The 18,403-nt window shown below is 52.0% G+C and overlaps 1 protein-coding gene across 1 annotated transcript in view; it reads right to left on the bottom strand.

The window, feature by feature from the left end:
* Nucleotides 1–554: 554 nt before the first annotated feature.
* Nucleotides 555–18,403, bottom strand: part of ABCC3 (ATP binding cassette subfamily C member 3) — a 42,691-nt gene continuing 24,842 nt past the window's right edge. The window contains exons 18-30 of the mRNA XM_057535671.1: nt 15,576–15,743; nt 15,052–15,244; nt 13,977–14,091; nt 13,642–13,789; nt 13,336–13,543; nt 12,732–13,042; nt 11,451–11,650; nt 11,169–11,295; nt 10,019–10,120; nt 7,535–7,681; nt 6,487–6,653; nt 3,822–4,016; nt 555–1,209 (exon numbers count right to left, since the gene is read on the bottom strand). Of these exons, the coding sequence (XP_057391654.1) occupies nt 1,101–1,209; nt 3,822–4,016; nt 6,487–6,653; nt 7,535–7,681; nt 10,019–10,120; nt 11,169–11,295; nt 11,451–11,650; nt 12,732–13,042; nt 13,336–13,543; nt 13,642–13,789; nt 13,977–14,091; nt 15,052–15,244; nt 15,576–15,743 (2,190 nt within the window). The 3' untranslated portion in view covers nt 555–1,100. The remainder of the gene's footprint in view (nt 1,210–3,821; nt 4,017–6,486; nt 6,654–7,534; nt 7,682–10,018; nt 10,121–11,168; nt 11,296–11,450; nt 11,651–12,731; nt 13,043–13,335; nt 13,544–13,641; nt 13,790–13,976; nt 14,092–15,051; nt 15,245–15,575; nt 15,744–18,403) is intronic.

Raw genomic sequence — 18,403 nt, 5'->3', positions numbered from 1 at the left:
GAAGTTCCCACATGCCGTGGAGCAGCTAAGCCCGTGCCCCACAACTACTGAGAACCTGCGCTCTAGAGCCCGCGAGCCACAACTACTGAGCCCATGTGCCACAACTACTGAAGCCCGCGCGCCTAGAGCCCGTGCTCCACAATAAGAGAAGCCACCGCAATGAGAAGCCCGCGCACTGCAACGAAGAGTAGCCCCCGCTCACCGCAACTAGAGAAAGCCTGCGTGCAGCAACGAAGACCCAACGCAGCCAAAAATAAATAAATTTTAAAAATAAAATGAACTTAAAAAAAAAATGTGGAGGTGTTCACAGCAGCTTTCCCAAGAGGCCTCGGGTCAGATTTCAGGGGCTTTATTTCTCACCTTTTTACAATATCTGCACAGCAGTGCAGGAACTACTGGCAATTACCCAGTGAATTTTGGCTGTGAAGACAATATCTCTAGCCAAAAGTTCTTGGGTCTGAAGTTTTCAGATAATTCCAGCCATGTAGATGTGTATAAAGGTTACCTCTGTCTCTCTCTCCTTCCTCCCTGCCTCCTCTAAAGGTCCTAGCCCCCAGACCTTGTGAACAGAGAAAGGCTACATTGGGGTGTATGTATTGTTGACACGTAGCTTTATTTCATCAGTGCTCCATTTCTAATGGATCCAGGCCAGCACCCCAGAGTACCAGACTCAGTTCCTAGGGACGGCCTGACCTGGCAGTCTTCTGTTCCAGAAGGAAAAAGCTTTATTAAAATTAAAAAAAAAAACTTCAGAGTAGAAAATATGAAAAATCATGGGGGTAGGGAGGTCATACCATGAAATGATGATTGAAAACAGTACAGTGTGGAAATAACACCACATTGGGAATCAGGAAACCTGGGGACTAGTCTGGGCTCTGCCTCAAATTAGCTATGACTTTGGGCATGTCATTTGCCTCTTGGGCTTCACCTCCTCACCTGGAGCATTTAGCATGGTTATCCTGCCAGGTACTTAACAGGGACAAAAACCTGACAAATGCCCCCAGCGTTTGCCATCCAGTCCATTCTGTAGACATATCTGGTGTCCTTTCCCTTCCTGATGAAAACCAGGAATGTCCAGGAAGAAATCCCAGGAATATATTTTAGGCAAGTCCAGCATCTCTGGCCATCCCGTAGAAGATGCCTCTGGCTGCAATGAGGTTGGTTGGAGAATCAAATTCAGCTATTGTCCCTTTGTCCAGGACCAGGACCCTAGCCAAAGAAAAGAAGTGGTCAGGTCTCCATCAGCCCAGATCTGGTTTCATGGTCCAACCCTGCCCTTCTGGGTACTGCTCAGGCCCCGCAGTGACATGCCGACCCTCCCACTTCAGTCAACCCACCCAACACAGCGCTACACCACGTGTGCATGCTTGCAAGGCTGGTTATTTTAGCCCCTCCGTTTGCTGTCCTGGCAGATGAGGCAATTTCTGGGATCAAACACAAGGTCCGATTCATCTTTGCTAGTCGCGGCTCTGAAAACCTTCCCTAATGAGCCCTTCCCTTCGCCAGGGTCACAGGGCCTGTGTGCTTCCATCTGCTTTGTGCCAACTCAGAAAGGCACACGGCGGGAAACTGGGCTGCAGTGAGGCCTGATGCTGGAATGTGGGACTTTGGCCGCAAAGTCTGGCTGCTGCTGATGGGTGGATCTCCCCCCACCCACACACACAGTCAAGCCTGGGCCTGGGATTAGAATCTCTTGCCAACTAAACACAGGGTGCACCTGGTGCAGGGCCAACAGGCTGGCTCCCAGGGTGAGGCAGGAGCAGAAAGGCTCCCCCAAGTCCCAGGAGATGCTCCTCAGTAAGAGGGCCTGGACTGCACCCACTCTGTTTCCCCACCTATGGGGCTCCTAGAAATGTGTCCTGGGAAGATGTGTGTCTGTGGATATCACTGCCTAGCCACTGCCCAAATTGAAGCCCAGGAGACTGCCCCCCTCACTTCAGTGGCTTCTCATTGCCCTTAGGGTAAGGACTGAATGTTTTCCCATGGTCCTCAAAATGCAGCAGAGTGAGGCCTGTCTCTTTCTCCCTCTCCTCTTGGTTCTACTGCCCCTTCACCCTTTCTACTCCAGCCTCATGTGCCCTCCTACCTCAGGGCCTTTGCATGTGATGCAGCCTTTTCCTGAAATTTTCAGCTCCCTCCCTACCCCATCTCCTCCCCTGCTCCCCAACTTTTACTCATCCTTTAGGGCTTGGCTGGTGCTTCCCTTCCTTTGGAGAGTAAGTGTCCTGGCTGCCCTGTGTGGATTGGCTTCCTCTGGCCTACACGTGTGGACCCCTGCTTCCTTCCTGAAGGCTCTAATTACACGTTCAGTAGCGTGATTATCTGATTAATTTCTGCCTGCCCCACTCGAATGACTGAACTCCCAACCCCCAAGGTCAGTTCGAGTTTTCGCCCCTCAGGGCTGCTAGTGAAAACCATTTTCAGTTAGGCCTGGGAAGAGATCCTCTCAGTCCAGCCCTTTCCCTTGTCTGGACCCAGGGCCTGGGCCTTCCTGCCCACCCTCCCTTCTCCCAGTGGGATCCTGGATGGGAGTGGAGGGGGGCGGTGTGGTAGGGATGGAACAGACAGTAGCATCAGGCATTCTCAGCTTGGTTCCCAAGCCCCTGGGAGCTGTGTGGGGAACTTCTGAGAGAGGGCCAAGGTCTGCCCATTGCCCTGTCCATGTATCTCCCCACCTCCCCATGCCCTGCAGGTGTTTGTTTTGTGAATGAAGCCTTGTTGATGTACTCCCACTATACTCCTTCAGAATAGATTTGTTGCAGCCTCCTGCCTCTTCCTCACTCTGAGCTCCCGTGTCTCCAAGGGAGCCAGCCCGGCAGGCCAGCACCAGCTCGCTTCCATCAGGCTTCTGAGTCACCCAGCCCCTCCCCTGTCCTCCAGCAGCACACCTTGACATTAGGCACAGTGAGCAAACAGGTCACATTTTTTTCCTTTTGGCTGAGTGAGCTGCCTCCCCAACAAAGCCATAAGATACCAAGAGCAAGGCTCCTTCCCTAATCCTTTGAGAAGCTGGTTCTAGGGAGAATTACAATAAAGGACAGCACTTCCTAGGATCACCTGCACTTTTTTTTTTAAACATCTTTATTGGAGTATAATTGCTTTACAATGGTGTGTTAGTTGCTGCTGTATAACAAAGTGAATCAGCTATACATATTCATATATCCCCATATCTCCTCCCTCTTGCGTCTCCCTCCCACCCTCCCTATCCCACCCCTCCAGTCACCTGCACTTTTAACGCTTTATTTCATTGACTCCTTACAACAACCCTGAGATAGAGAGGTTCATGAAGGTTTTGTGAATTGCCCAATGTCATACAGCAGGCAGCAGCAGAGCCAGACTTGGGACTCAGCCCTCTGCTTTCCCACAACAAAGCATCTACTCCGCATGGGACCCGAGCATCGTGCACCTTTCCTCAGTGGCTTCCTGGTCTGTACACTTACCTCACAGGATGGGAATGAGGCTCAAATGAAGCCATGGCCATGTGGGCACTCTGGAAACAGTGCTCAGGAAGTGACGGGATTTGGCATGAAGGATCTGGTTCCCCTCACCTCATAGTATTAAGGGGTGGGGGGGGAGGTGAGCCATGCCTAAGGAGCCCCAGTGTGCCCCTTCCCCAAAGCGTCCCTTGTGTCTCAGAAAGCATCACTGTGCCCCCGGTGCCCAGATAACCCACACTGTTCTGCAACACCCCCCCCAAAACCTTAGACGATCCCACGAGGCTCCCATATCCACATATCCAGATAACCTTAATCTGCCTGCCACTTCCCCACGGCCCAGGTGACCCCACCAGGTCCCTCCCTGCTTGGGTTCCGGTGCCCCACCTGGTGTAGTCCATGATGGTGTTGAGCCGATGTGCGATGGTCAGCACCGTGCAGGCCTCAAACTGGGTGTGGATGGTGGCCTGGATGAGGTCATCAGTCTCCAGGTCGATGGCAGCTGTGGCCTCGTCTAAAACCAGGATGCGACTCTTGCGAAGCAGGGCTCTGGCCAGGCACACGAGCTGCCGCTGGCCCACGCTGAAAATGGGGAAGGCAAGGTATCTCTAGCTGGGTGCCCCCAACCTGCCCCCAGGCCTCATTCCCCAAACTGTTTCTGTCTCCACTCCTTCCCAATGGCCCAGGGCTGGCTCTCTGTCTAACCTCTCCCATTTCTGCCTTAGCCCAGTACTCCTGGAACACAGAGTTGAGGTCTGGACACCACGGGGATAATGAGGGGCCTTGCGGGTAGAGCCAGTACTTAACAACATTGTGAAATCCCCAGTCTGTCTCTGGCACCCCTGGCCTCTTCTTCCTGTGCTTTCTTCCCTATCCTCACTCCTCAACTAGTGTCACCGTGTTTTTCTGCTTCAATCTATCAGTCATTTACACCTTAGTAATAACACACTTAAATGACTCCTCCTGGATATTTGCACACATCATGTTATCTTGCTGAGCCTAATATCACACAATTTAGTCATCTTCTGCCCCCATGGGGAATATAGGTCAGGGTTCCGTTGTGGGAACAAGGAAGGGACAGGGAAGAGGAGGCTATGGGGGGCTCCCCGTGTCTGGTCCCTGGGAAGGTGGGGGAGGGGTGGAACGCATACCTTCCACCTCCTGCCTTGGAAGCTAGAGCTAAGGAACAAAGAGAGGCTGTGTTCCCAACCACAGAGGCTGCAGCACCCCCACACCCAGGGACAAATACCTCAGCCCTTCCCGCAGGGGTGAGTCACTACAGCCCGAGTGAAGGCCAGGCTCTCTCCCCGTCCTATTCCCGCAACTAATGAAGGTTTTGGCAGCAGAATGAGCCGCCAGATAGAGCTCAGGGCTGATTTATGGTGGGACTGGCACAGGATACAGGTTACACTTAAAGTGGCTACAAGCTCAATGAGGGAGGAGGGGAGTGGATTTCTGTCTCACATCCTGGGGGATGTGGGGATGGAGGGGATGCTCTGGGGAGAGGTGCTGATGGCAAGCAAGGATAGGAGAATGGACCAAAAAACAGCTGTGGGGCACAGGGTCTGAAAGCCTAGGCTCGTCTGCCAGCCACCCCCAACATGGTTGTGTAAGTGAAATCCAAGGACTGAGCACATTCATTCTTACAGGGCTGCCTGGGGAGGCGGGGGCATCCCACCAGTGGCTATGATGCAGCTAGGAAAGTTTTGGGGCGAAAGCTCCCACTTCCCTGAGTCCTTGCCCCACCCCTTGCTAGCTGAGCAGCTTTGGGCAAATAATTTTATACTCTGGACCCTCATTTCCGGCCCACAGGACTGCAGTAAAGATTAAAGGAGACAGTAGAGGCCAAAGTGCCTTGAACACTATTAAGTGCTGAGCAAATGTACAGATTTTTGTTTTTGTTTTTTCTGGAGAGAGTCCAGTCCGTAGGTATGGACCGAATAGAATAATATGAATAGCTAAGTTTCTCAGGAGTATATCCAGTCTAAGTGCTTTCCATTTCATCACAATAACCCTAAGACTGCTCTGTCCAAATGATGGCCACTAGCCACATGTGACTGTTGACCACTTGAAATACGACAAGTCTGAATTGAGATGTGCTGTACGTGTAAAAATACACACGGGATTTTACACTTGAAAAAATGCAAACTATCCGTAATAGCTTTTGTATCAATTACATGTTGAAATGATATTTTAGATATATTAGGCTACGTAAAATACACAATTAAAATTTATTTCATCAGTTTCTTTTTCTTTTTTTTTAATGTGGCTATTAGACAAATTTTATTTACACATATGTGGCTCATAGTATATTTTTATTGGGCGGCATGGTGCTAACAGGTATGGGACTGTTATTATCCCATCAGAGTAAAGGAAAAGAAGGCACAAAGAGGTTAAGCAGCTTGCTCCAAATCACACAACTAACACGGGTACAAGTGTCTCAAGCCTTTAGACTCAGTAAGAAGTGACTCTGGCCCTCCCTGATACACGGCACAGCGACTGGTGATATAAAGTCTGGGGCTATAAGGAAGCAAAGAAAGGCCCGGAGAGCTCACTTTGCCCACTTCTAAACCACAAACAAAACTGCATCCACCTTGGAAAATATATAAGATTTCTCTAAAGCTCTGTAGGTTTCCTCTTATCTGCTCCACAGGTTCAGTCCACAGCCCCTCCTCAGGCCAAGCACAACATTGACAATCTCACAAGAGGGGACCGATTAGGGCTTTGGAATCTCCCAGGCATGTCTTCTCCCAGCTGTGTGACTTTGGCCCTGCCTCAGTTTCTCTGGAGCTTGTGTGAGGAGTCAGTGAAGTAGTGCAAGTGCCTGGCACACAGAATATGCTCAATACAAGACAGGGCCCCCTGAGTTCACGCTGGCTGAGATGGGAGTGGGAGGGCAGGAGGGGGCTGGCCTGTGCCCCCTGAGTTCACGCTGGCTGAGATGGGAGTGGGAGGGCAGGAGGGGGCTGGCCTGGATTTGGTGTTGTTTGATGCTAGACCCTCTATAGTGCCGCAGAGTGCTATTCCTGACCCACCCACTCCCAGCTGTTACCTGAGATTCTCCCCGCCCTCGGAGCACTGGAAGTCCAGGCCTGCCGGCTGGGAGCTCACAAACGTGTGCAGGTGGGACTGCTCCAAGGCTCGCCACATGTCTTCCTCCGAGTAATTGCCAAAGGGGTCCAGGTTCATGCGCAGGGTCCCCGAGAACAAGATGGGGTCCTGGGGACAAAGCAAGGCCTCAGAGGGAGGCAGCTCAGGCCCCATAGGGAGCCATGGGCCCCGAGGCCAGGGAACAAGAAAGGGGTTGAGGTGGCGGCATTCCCACTCTGACTCCAGCCCTCCAGGAGGGAGGCAATGGCCAAGGAGATAGAAAAACGCCTGTGGGGAAGTGATAAACTTCAGCTTTGCCAACCCAAAATCCTGCGCTAAGGCAGAAACCTGAACCGTTAATCTGACTCCAAAGTGTCCAGTCAGCAGAAAAAAATACCCCAGAGGAGTCAGAAAAAGTGAAATGTAATTCAGAGCTATGAAACCAGGAGGCCAGGACAGAAGGCCTCTGGGGTGGGCTGTGTGGAGGGGCCTGTTGTTCTGCTGGTCCAAGAGGTCAGAGGACAGGGTCTTATTGGGCAGGAGACGTCTGACCCTTCCAGACCCACGACGGGGGGCCGCTCTGTGGCTCTGCTCCAGCCTCCCAGAGAGAGGTCCCAGTCTTGAACTCCAAGCTACAGAACAGGGGTGGGACCTGTCGCCAGAGTCACTGGTCAGTGTGGCCAGCCCATGCCAGGCTGCTACCTGGGGGATGATGGTCAGCTGAGAACGCAGGTCATGGAGCCCAATGTCGGCCACATTGAGGCCGTCGATGAGGATGTCGCCCTCTGCGGCTTCCAGGATGCGGAACAGGCAGAGGGTCATGGACGATTTGCCAGCCCCAGTGCGGCCCACGATCCCCACCTGGAGGCAGTGGGGGGCCGTCAGGGGGAGGCTGGGGGTCAGCGGGGCTGTTGCCAGGACTCCCCTGGGAGGCCAAGCAGACCCTTCGGCTGGGCCCCTGCCATCCCACAGACCCACGCTTCCCAGGGAAAAACCCGCCCCACACGCACCTTCTCGCCACCTCGCACTTGTAGACTCAAGTCCTTCAGCACCAGCTCCAGGCCCGGCCGGTAGCGCACAGAGTAATTCCGGAACTCCACCTCACCCTGCAGTGGCCAGCCCACTGGCGGGCGGCTGCCCTCTACCACCCAGGGGGCCTGGCCGCCAGGGGAAGACAGAATCCTCATCAGGGGGGCACCTCTTCCCCAGCCCAGCCATCTCCCAAATTTGGTCTGCCTCCCTCCCCAGGCCCCTGCCATCCTCACCCACCAGGGACCCTGGCGGGGAGGCCCTGGTGCTCATGTGGCCCAACCTTGTGGTTCAATGTCTCTTTATCCCTCTGACATTATTCCCCACAGAACTTTGCTCTTCCCTATTCCCCCGGGCCCCACGGCCCTAAGCGGCCCCTCCCACCTGCCCTCACTTCCCCTTTCACCATTCTTTATTATTGAGTGGCTACTCCGTGACAGGTAGTGGGGTCAACAATGGTAAACAAGACAAAGTCCTTGTCCCCATGAGGCTTACATCCGAGTCTAGGGGGGCATACAGTTGACAAATAAGTAAGTCTACATAATGTCAGATGGTGATGAGTGTGGATAAGTGTCTGGTGTTGCTATTCTGTACAGGGTGGTCAGGGAAGGCTTCCTGGAGGAGGTGATATTTAAATGAAGACCTGAAGGAAGTGAAGGAACAAGACAAGTAGATATCTGGGGGAAGGGCATGCCAGACAGAGGGAACGGCAAGTACAAATACTTCCAGGTGTGTTCTGGATCGCAATGACAAAGGTGAGAGGTAGGAGACAAGTAGTGGATGGCCCCATCACATAGGGCTTTGCTGGCCATTTTAAGGACTGTGTTTTTTTACCCTGAGTAAGATGTAGGGCCATGCACAGAGGAATAACATGATTTGGTGTGTTTTTAAAGGATCTCCCTGCTGCTATTTAGGGGAGGGAGAGTGGAGGGTGTTTTGAAATGGGGGTTCAGACTGTCAGCAGTCAAAAAGCAAAGCAGCCAGTATAGGTAGACCGCTCTCTTGAGGATGTGTCAAGAGAATGGACAGTAGGGTTGGGGGCAGAATTTTTGAGAATGTGGAGACAGGATCATGTGTGTAGAGAGGGGATATGGGAATGCTAGGCACAAAGAGGGAGAATTTGAAGATCCCAGAGAATGGGGGATGAGGGAATGATAGGGGATGCCTGGGGAAGACAGGGGTAGATGGGGGCCCCATGGGCAGGAGAGGCCAGGTTGGGAGGAACAGGTGGGGTGGGGCTCAATGGGGGCTGACAGGGCAGGAGCTCAGGTCACAGAAGCCATGAAGTGCTTTCCAAGTAGGAGCGAGGGGCTATTTTGTCTGAATGTTGCTGAGAGGTTGAATTAGATGAGAACAGAAAAGTGTCCCTAGGTCGGGAAGCGGGAAAGTCATTGGTGAGTGGGTTCAGTGGAGTGATAGGGCCAGAAACCAGGCTACAGGGTGATGAGGCAGTGGGGAGAGCACCTGCAGACCATATTTTAAAGCCAGTTTCACGACAAAGGAGAGCAGAGAAATGGGACATAGGATACAGGGGAAAGGGAGGGTTGGTTTGAGTGTCTAGAATGGAAGCTACAAGAGCTTATTTTTGTGTGTGGATGGGAATCATCCAACAGAGGGAGCAAGATGGATGATGTAGCAGATGGTGGGTGTGATTGAGGAAGTGAAGTCCTTGGGTGGCCATGCAAAGAAGTAGAGGGAGTGGACTTTGAAATGAGAAAGAAAGAAGGTGGAAGGGACACAGGCAGATTTGAAAGTCTGGAGGCAGGAAGGCTGAGGGAGTTCACATCTTGTAAGCCGTTTTCTCACTGAAGCGTTAGGCAAGGTTGATGACTGAGCCTATGATGACCGATGACTGAGTGATTCGGTCGATGACTGAGCACAGGGAGAAGGGGATGTGGGGGTTTAAGGAAAGAGAATGGTCGAAACAGAACTTTCTGAAAGTGGGAACACATGCTTCTTGGAGAAGCAAAACAGGAACACCCAGCCGTGGTGTGTGGTTATAAACTTGAAGTAAAATCAATGATTTTCTCCAGCAACGTTTTAGCAGCTGAGCACCGGCATGTTTCAGAAGGTAGACAGATGGGCTCGTCTGGGGTGAGGATGACTGAGAGAGAGAAGGGCAAGGGACTTGAGAGCACTGGCACTGGTGGAGCATAGGATCCAGGCTGGATGAGCTCATGGACAGAGGGACAGAGGCAGGGCACGGGACTGGGGGGGTCCCAGGGAGGACAAGGTACTGTGACCAAGGAGGGCTTGGAACAATGGGAGCTGTCCTCTCCCACTACATCAGGAACTGCTTGAGGGCAGACCTTGTCTTGCTCTACACCTCCTCACATAGACCTCTGGTTGAAACTCAAGAAGGGTTGAATGAATGAATGAAGAGCCACCTGAACAGCTGGCCTGGGGGTGTAGGGATGGTGGGTCACCAAGCACCCCTCCCTGCCCCAGGCTCATCCCGTACCCACCTCAGTCTCCGTCTTGGAGTACTCTTTGACTCTCTCCACGGCCACAATATTAGACTCCAAGTCTGATATCGTTCGTATCATCCAGTTCAGAGCCAACGTCACCTAGCCAAAGGGACTGGGTCATAAGCGGGGCAATCTCTCTGCCCCCTGAAATGGCTTTGGGAGGAGTTCAGACTCCTTGACTATGCTCCTATCCTATCCCAGCTGTGACCCAGGGGGGCCTGGGCAAACCCACAGATGTGCCACCTGGGGCTCAAATCACGACTGTACCTCAGGCAGTGACAATGCAGACTTAGCAAACGGCCACCCAGCCCAGTGTTTCCTAAACTCTAATATGCACAAGAAAGATTTCCCAGGGAATCTTGATAAAATGTAGCTTCTAATTCAGTAGGTGTGCGGTGGGACGCGAGATTCTACATGGCTAAGAAGCTCACAGATGAGGTTGATGCAACCGGTCCTTGGACCACACTTTGTGGATCAAGGAGTCTTAATAGACAACAGCTGAAGCCAGAGCCCCAGGTCTATAGTATCAGAATCTACAGTTTAAGATCTCCAGGTGATTCATATGCACATTAAAGTTTGAGAAGACTGACCTGTCTGGATTGTCCTTTGTTTACAGAACATTCAAGACTTGAGTCACCTGAGGCGTTGCAAACGTGATCTGCTTCACAAAAATTCCACCTGCAGTTATTTAACGCTTTGACAATATAGGCTGATATCAGGGTGACCTTCCCAGGCTCCAGTTACCTGCTCCGTGTACTTTCCCTGCAGGCTTGTGACATGAGGTGTATTCCAGCTCTCCACGTCCCTGCCCCCGGAACCCCTGTCAGGGTTGACCTCTAGATCTTGTGCAGGCAGGGCAAATTCTATTTGTCTCTTGGGGCCAAGCTCCAAGATAATTTCTCCAACACTCCAAGGTAGAGACCTCCTCTGGGCTCCTTCCTCCACTAAGGTCTGTGCACCCCACAGTACCATCCCCTGCTGGTAGGAGTGACTCTCCACACTTGACTGGGAGCTCACAGTCCCAGGGAGCAGAACCTGTGGCTGGTCCCCATCTGGGGCAGAGCAAGGTGCCCAGGAGATGCTTGTGAAACCTGTGTGGCCTCTGCCCCAGTGGTGGCCCTGACCCAGGACCCAGACCTCTGCGTACCTGTAGGGCATAGGACACAGACAGGCCCACCAGCCCTGGGCTCAGGCTGCTTCTCCCAATCACAGCAAAGAGTGCAGTGAAGAGCACAACACAGTTGCCCACGAACTCCACTCGGACCCCCAGCCACCTGTGGGGATTAGGCAAGGAGGAAACGGGGCAGATGCAAGAAGGGGGCTGTTCAGAGGGAAGGAGGGGCTTGGACCCAGAACACCAGGGTCTCTCCCGCAGAGACACTGGTGGAAACTCATGGGAGGAGCAGGGGCTGAGGGAGCAGCTTCTGACCTGTTGGAGGCGATGTAGGGGTAGCAGCTCCTCTGGTTGGTGTCCACCTTAGCATCACTGATGGCCTCGAAGTCCTGGCTGCGGCCATAGGCCCGGATGACGCTGGAGCCGGTCACCGTCTCCAAAAAGTGGGAGTAGATGGGTGAGCGGCTGACAGATTCCAGCCGCTTCAGTTGCCGTGACGTAGCCACATAGAGGCGCTGACAGGGGATGGAGAAAGAGCTTGGAGTCAGGACCGTGGGGCCCCAACTCAGTCCAGCACGCCCTCTGGACCCATGTGAGCCGCCTCCCCGTCAGTCCCACTGCCCCATGAGACCTTGCTCCCTTCCTCCCACTCCGCCCGGAAGAACCCAAGACTTGGGGGCCTGATATGGCTCCACGAGCCCATCCCACCCTTCCCCTCTGGTCAGCTCTGCTCACTCTTCCAGGCCGCTGTGTCCACGAAGCCTTTCCCGATTGCCTCTCAGCTCCTGACCCCCTCGCCTCTGCGGGGGCCTAGATTATTGCACTGACTCTGCTTTCCCTCCTGTCAGTGACTATGCTTGTCTCCACTTAGGGGCCCTAGCAGTGTGTTCACACAATCAAAATTTTGCAAAATTTGCAAAAATAAGATAATTTTGTATTCTTTTTCTTAAAGAGCCTCTCCCCGCCCCACCCCCCAGTTGTTTAAACTTCAGCCCCACAAAAACACAGTTCTGCCTCCACCTTCCATCTTCTACCCTGTGGGCCCTAAGATGGCCAGGGCCATGTAGGATTTGCATCTGAGAGTCCCCCAAACCAGCCCAGAGCACAGTCTTCACACACAGGCCTGAGCTTCTGGCCACTTGTGGATTACCTTCATTGACTGATTAATTAATGGCAGGATAGGGGCTCAGCAACACAAATGCCTTTTATAGGTAGCTGTATCTGAATGTTATCAACTCGTCCATGTTAAAAACATGTACGTAAGTTTAGATAGATCTAAAAAGAAGGGAAGGATAATGTGTCTCAAACCGTTGACAATATTTTATTAAAAAATAGCCAGCAGGAAGGAGTTCCAGGGCCAGTCACAATTTACAAGGATTTCATTTTATCCTATCAACAACTCTGTGAGGTAGGGTCTATGATTCTATTTTACAGGTGAGGAAAACGAGTTTCAAAGAGGTATTTGTTGAACCAAATCCAGCTGTGAAGCTGCGGGGCCTGACCTCCCTACATCCCACCACTGGTGGCCCCCGGGAGAGCCCCGGCCACACAACGGCCATGCTCACAAAAAGCCACGCCCACCCACTCAGGTCACACCTGCACAAAGAGGTAGAAGACAGCCAAAGGCAGGATGACCACAGCGAAGAGTGGCGTGCTGGCCACAATGACCACGAGGGTGGAGATGGAGTTGTAGAAGGAATTCAGCAGCATGAGGATGGTGGGAGCCAGAACCTCATCGATGATGCAGATGTCCTTGGAGAAGCGGTTAAGGATGCGGCCTGAGGGCGTCGTATCGAAGAAGGACTGAGGCGAGCGCATCTTGTTGTGCAGCAGCGCCTGGTGAAGCAAGCGCGCAGCCTGGACACCTCCCACCGCCATCGTGACGGCTGACAGCATCACCAGGAGCCCTGGTGGAGGAGGAGAGGGGCACTCATTCACCTGGGCCAGGTGGCAGGCATGCAGGGGCGGGTTCCGAGATGGGCGAGAGCCTTGGTGAACTAGGCAGGCTCAGAGGCAGGGCATGGCTAGGATGAGCTAGACAGGGCCAGAGGCAGGTAGACTGCTAGGGTGGGTTAGGGAGTCCCTGGGGCTGCGACAGTGGAGAAAGATTCAGAGGCAAGGGCATGGTTTGGGGGACCCAGCAGCCCAGAGATGAGGAAGGGGCCACTGTAGCCCCTTCTAGGTATCTCTGCAGGCTCACCTTGCAGAATTCCCAAGGCGGCGTAGACGCCCAGCCTCTGGGAGGTGTTGTTCTGCTGGCCGTTCACCACAGCCTCACTGGTCCAGGCACTGAGCCAAACGTTGGCCCCAATGGCAGCCGCACTTTGACCCCCGTGCAGCAGACAGATGACGAGCGTGGCACAGAGCCCCACGGCCCTGGCGTAATCCCAGAACACACTCAGCTTCACCTGCATGGCCACAGCGGTTGGACAGAGGACTCCGGTGAGCCCCGGGACTGCTAGGGGCCTGCCCACCCCCTCCATCCCTCCCCGCCCACCCTACTCACAGTGCCCATCTCCACCTTCTCCTCCTGGGTCAGCACCTGGCTCGCCTTTGCCTCTGTTGCCTGCACTACCTTTTCTGCCGCACCCAGGCGCCTCCTGGACACAGGCCGACCCTGGCCCTCTCCTTCCAGGGACATGGCACTCAGCTGTCTGTGGAGGCAACCGGTCAGGCCCAGGGAGGAGGCCTCCAGCACAGCCACAGACAGAGCCCCAGAGGAGGTTCAGGCTGCAGCCGGAGGCCCGGGGTGCGTCAGGGAGAACGCCCACCTGCGCCTCCCGTCAGGGCTTGGGAGCCCTGGTACCGTCTCCCGGGGGCTGAGAGCTCGCAGGTGCTCACCTCATAAACTGCTTCTGGACCTCGTATGTCACTGGCTCATTATCCGTCAGGTCTGTGTGATTGCTGAGCGTGTCCTCAATCAGCAGCACCTCCTCATCCTCTCTGTCCTCCAAGGCTGCAGCAGGGAGGCAGAAAGGAGAGTTTGGCTAGCTCACCCCGCAAGCCCCTGCTATCCCCCGCCCCACTCCAATGACGAGGCCTGAATGGACAAGTGAGAGGCAAGGGGAGAGGGACTGAGAGGGCAGCAAGAACAACAAGAAAAATAAATGACGAATTTCGTGTTGGAAAGAAAAAGGGTGGCAAGAAAGACTTAGGTTAGACAGGAAGAAAAGCTTCCCATCAGGGACTACGTAGAAGGGGATTCAAATATAAGGGTCAGGAGCTTGGGCTCTAGAGTCAGACTGGCTGAGCTAAAATCCCACTTCCTCACCACATGAGTTTAGGCAGGCACGTAAAATGGGGATAATAATAGTACCTACTTCATTGTGTCATTGTGAGGATTAAAGGAAAGAATGTGTGTCAAGAGCTTGCAAGGGACATAGCCCTTAGTAAATGCTTGAGACATGTTAGCTGCATATACGGAAGTAGGCGAGAAAGCCCAGGAGAAGGTCTGTGAGCCAGCTGGGAGCCTGGGGTTGGGGAGCCAGGACTGGACAACAAGGGGGTCTCAATATGCTCCATGAAGACAGGGGTTTTTCTGTTTGTTCACTGCTGTCTCAGCGTCTGGAATAGTGCCTGGACATAGTAATTGCTCCATAAATATTTGTTGATAAATAAATGACTTTTCCAAGCATTTGCATATTTACTAAACAATTCATCTGTGAGACAGTTTTGCCGTACAAGCTGGGCCTGGGCCCTTAGGCCCTTTTGACACATGAAGGAAGATGAGGAGGAAGGACTTGAATCTATCCAGTTCACTTTCCCTGTCGGTGGTGTCTGGCATCACGCAGATGGTCCAAGTTCCCCAGAACCTCCCTTGTACAACACTGGGCCTGTCCACAGACACTCAGAGGCTCCAGGACAGGGGAGAAGCTGGGAGGGCAGGGGAATACGGAGGGCCAAGAATGGCAGATACCGGTCCTGCTGTCGGCCTCCTGGTGCTCCTTGCCCTCACCAGGTGCATAGTTGCGGAGAAAGTTGGCAAAGGAGCCGTTGCGCTGCAGCAGGGCTGCGTAAGTGCCAATCTCAGACACCTGCCCGTCAGCTAGCACTATGACAAAGTCCGTCTGGGGCAGGAAGCTGATGCCGTGCGTCACTAGCACCCGTGTCTGGGGAGAAGGCAGCAGGCTATCACTCCCACTGCCCTCAGCACACACCCCTAGCACAGCGCGGGGCCACAGAGCGAGTGTGAGGTGCCTGTGCGCCGGCAGCATGAGCAGACACATCAGGGGCTCACACCGTGCTCAGCGCAGCTGGCTCAGTGCCTGAGGGGCACTGTCCCCCACCCCCGCCCCAGGTTTCCCCCACTGCCCAGCCCATGCTCCTGTTCCTCAGGCCCTCCATCCCTCCAGGTCTCACCCGAACCCCTTGGCCTCCCACCAGTCTTCTCCTGCGGCCCTAGACCTCACCTTAGCCCCCTTAGCCTCTGGGAGGCCTCACCTTTCCTGCCAGCACACCTTCCGGCCCAATGACTCGGTCAAAGATATGCTTGGCCACGTGGGAGTCCACGGCTGACAGTGGGTCATCCAGCAAAAAAATGTCAGCATCACTGTAAACAGCTCGGGCCAGACTGACCCGCTGACGCTGGCCCCCAGACAGGTTAATGCCCTGGATGGGTTGGAGGAGGGAGGTGAGAGGTGTATATTGGGTAGAAGGGAGTCAGGCCATCACAAGGGGGACAGGGCTCTGTCTGTCTATTGTCATTCAAAAAGGCAGACCTCTAAATTCACATTTCATAGGCCTGGTCCTGTACCTGGGAAGCTCTAAGGCCAGGGAGGAAGGGGTGGTGGCTCTTAGAGTCCTCCCAGGGCAGGTGAGGACATCCTTCTCCCGGCCCAGCTCGTTTCCCTGCCTTCCACCTTCATACTCTGGGAGGCTGGAAATCCCCAGGAGGTCCTTAATAGAACTTTTAGTCTCCCATCAACCATACGGTTCGCAGATGACTTTCATAACAATTATCCCATTTGGTCCTCTTGTCAGTCTTTCCAGGGAGGTATCATTAGCCCCACTTTCTAGATGAAGAAACTAGAGCTCAAGATGTTAATGACTTTGTCCAGGGTCCCAAGCTATTAAGGGCAAAAGCAAGGATGGAAACCCAGCATCCACCCCAGAATTTATCAACCCTGAGATCATTCACGTACCAGAGGGGAGGTAAGTTCACTCCTTAAACCCATTATGCAGAAACTGAGGCACACAGCAGCAGGGCTGGGCCTAGAGGGCAGACCCCAGAGGTATAGCCTGCTTTCCTACCACCAGCTTTCCTCATTCCCTCTGGAACAGGCCCAGCTCTTTGGGGGGTACCCTGAGAAACTGACCCCTGGGGAGAACAAATGTGGGGTGGGAGCTGGAGCTGCTGAAAAGCAAGGGGTGGACATGGAAGCTGTAGTGACTGAGACGCGTGAACGTGCCTGCATTCAACCAACCAGCCTTTCTCCAGTGCTACTATGTTCTGGGCACTAAATCAGGCTTGTGTGTGCGAGGTCAGTGTGGGTCCAGGAGAGATGGGAAGGAGGAGTTGTATCGTAGATCAGGAGGTCTACTCTGGGTTCCTATCATCTTGGACTCCTACTTAAAAATTTCGCATCCCCACTGCCAGGCTCAGGCCCTCATTTCCCCAGGGCACCACGAGAGCCTCCTCACTGGTTCCTGTGCCTTTGGGCCCCTCCACACTGCAGCCAGGGCAGCTTTTCAAAATGTAATTCCTGTCCTTGCTTAAAACTCTTCACTGACAAGTTGAATGTCAAGATAAAAAATGATGGTAATGGATTATAACCCATTGAATCAAATAAGAATCCATGAGCCCACATTGATATAAAAAAATTAATGAATAGGTAATAAGCCAACTAATAACTATAGAAGGAATGGAGTTATAAAATCAACATTTGGCCAACATCATAGTAAGCACTGACTCAGGCAAAAATCGTCAATGAAAGTTATAAAACGAAATCATCAGTAAACGGTACCACCTCAATCAAGAGATCAAAGTTAACATTGTCAGTAACGCATGAACTGACACCATGTGCCTCCTGATATGATGCACCAAGAAGGACACAACGTTACTTCTTTGGTTTTTCCCCCAAAAAATATATTCCAGAGATAATCGTGTTCAAATTGAGAAACATTCTGCAAAATAACTGGCCTGTACTCTTCAAAAGTGTTGATGTTCTAAAAGACAAAGACTGAGGAATTATCCAGATTGATTGAGAATAAAGAGATATGACAACTAAATGCAACTCATGATCCTGGATTGAACCCTAGACCAGGAAAGAAAATAGCTAAAAAAGACATTACTGGGACAAACGATGACATTTCAAATGTCAGACAGTGAATTAGATAATAATACTGTATTAATGATAAATTTCTTGATTTTGATAACTCAACTATAGTCATGTAAGAGGATGTCTTTGTTTTGAGACACTGAAATCTTTAGTATATAAAAAAAGAGGTGAAACTATAAAACTCAGAAGAAAACACAAGGGAAAAGTTTCATGACATTGGACTTGGCAATGATTTTTTTGGATTTTGTATAGGACACCAAAAGCACAAGCGACAAAAGTAAAAATAGAAAAATTGGATCACATTAAAATTGAAAACTTCTGTGCATCAAAGGACACAATCAGCAGAGTGAAAAGGCAACCTTCAGAATAGGAGAAAATATTTGCAACTCATATATCTGATAGGGGGTTAATATCTAGTATGTATAAAGAACTCCTACAACTCAACAACAAAAAACCAAACAACTTGAATAAAATGTGGGCAAAGGACTTGAACAGACATTTCTCCAGAGAAGATATACAAACTACCAACAGACACATGAAAAGATGCTCAACATTACTAATCACTGGGAAATGCAAATCAAAACCTAAATGAGATTCCACCTCACATCCATTAGGATGACTACTACCAAAAAACAAAAACAAAAAACCAAACAACCGCCCCAGAAAACAAGTGTTGTCCAGAATGTGTAGAAGTTGGAGACCTTGTGTACTGTTGGTGGGAATGTAAAATGGTGCAGCTGTTATGGAAAACAGTATGGCAGTCCCTCAAAAAATAAAAAAAAATAGAATTATGATTTAGCAATTCCACTTCCGGGTATGTACTAAAAAGAATTGAAAGTAGGGTCTTGAAAAGATCTTTGCACACCCATGTTCATAACAGCATTAGTCACAATAGCTAAAAGGTGGAAGCAACCCAAGTGTCCATTGATGGGTGAATGGATAAGTAAAAGTTGCTGTTTAATGGGTACAGAGTTTTAGTTTTGCAAGATA

Source organism: Balaenoptera acutorostrata, chromosome 20 (genome assembly GCF_949987535.1).
Source record: "Balaenoptera acutorostrata chromosome 20, mBalAcu1.1, whole genome shotgun sequence".
NCBI classification, from domain to species: domain Eukaryota; kingdom Metazoa; phylum Chordata; class Mammalia; order Artiodactyla; family Balaenopteridae; genus Balaenoptera; species Balaenoptera acutorostrata.
This window is presented reverse-complemented; position numbering and strand designations above follow the sequence as displayed.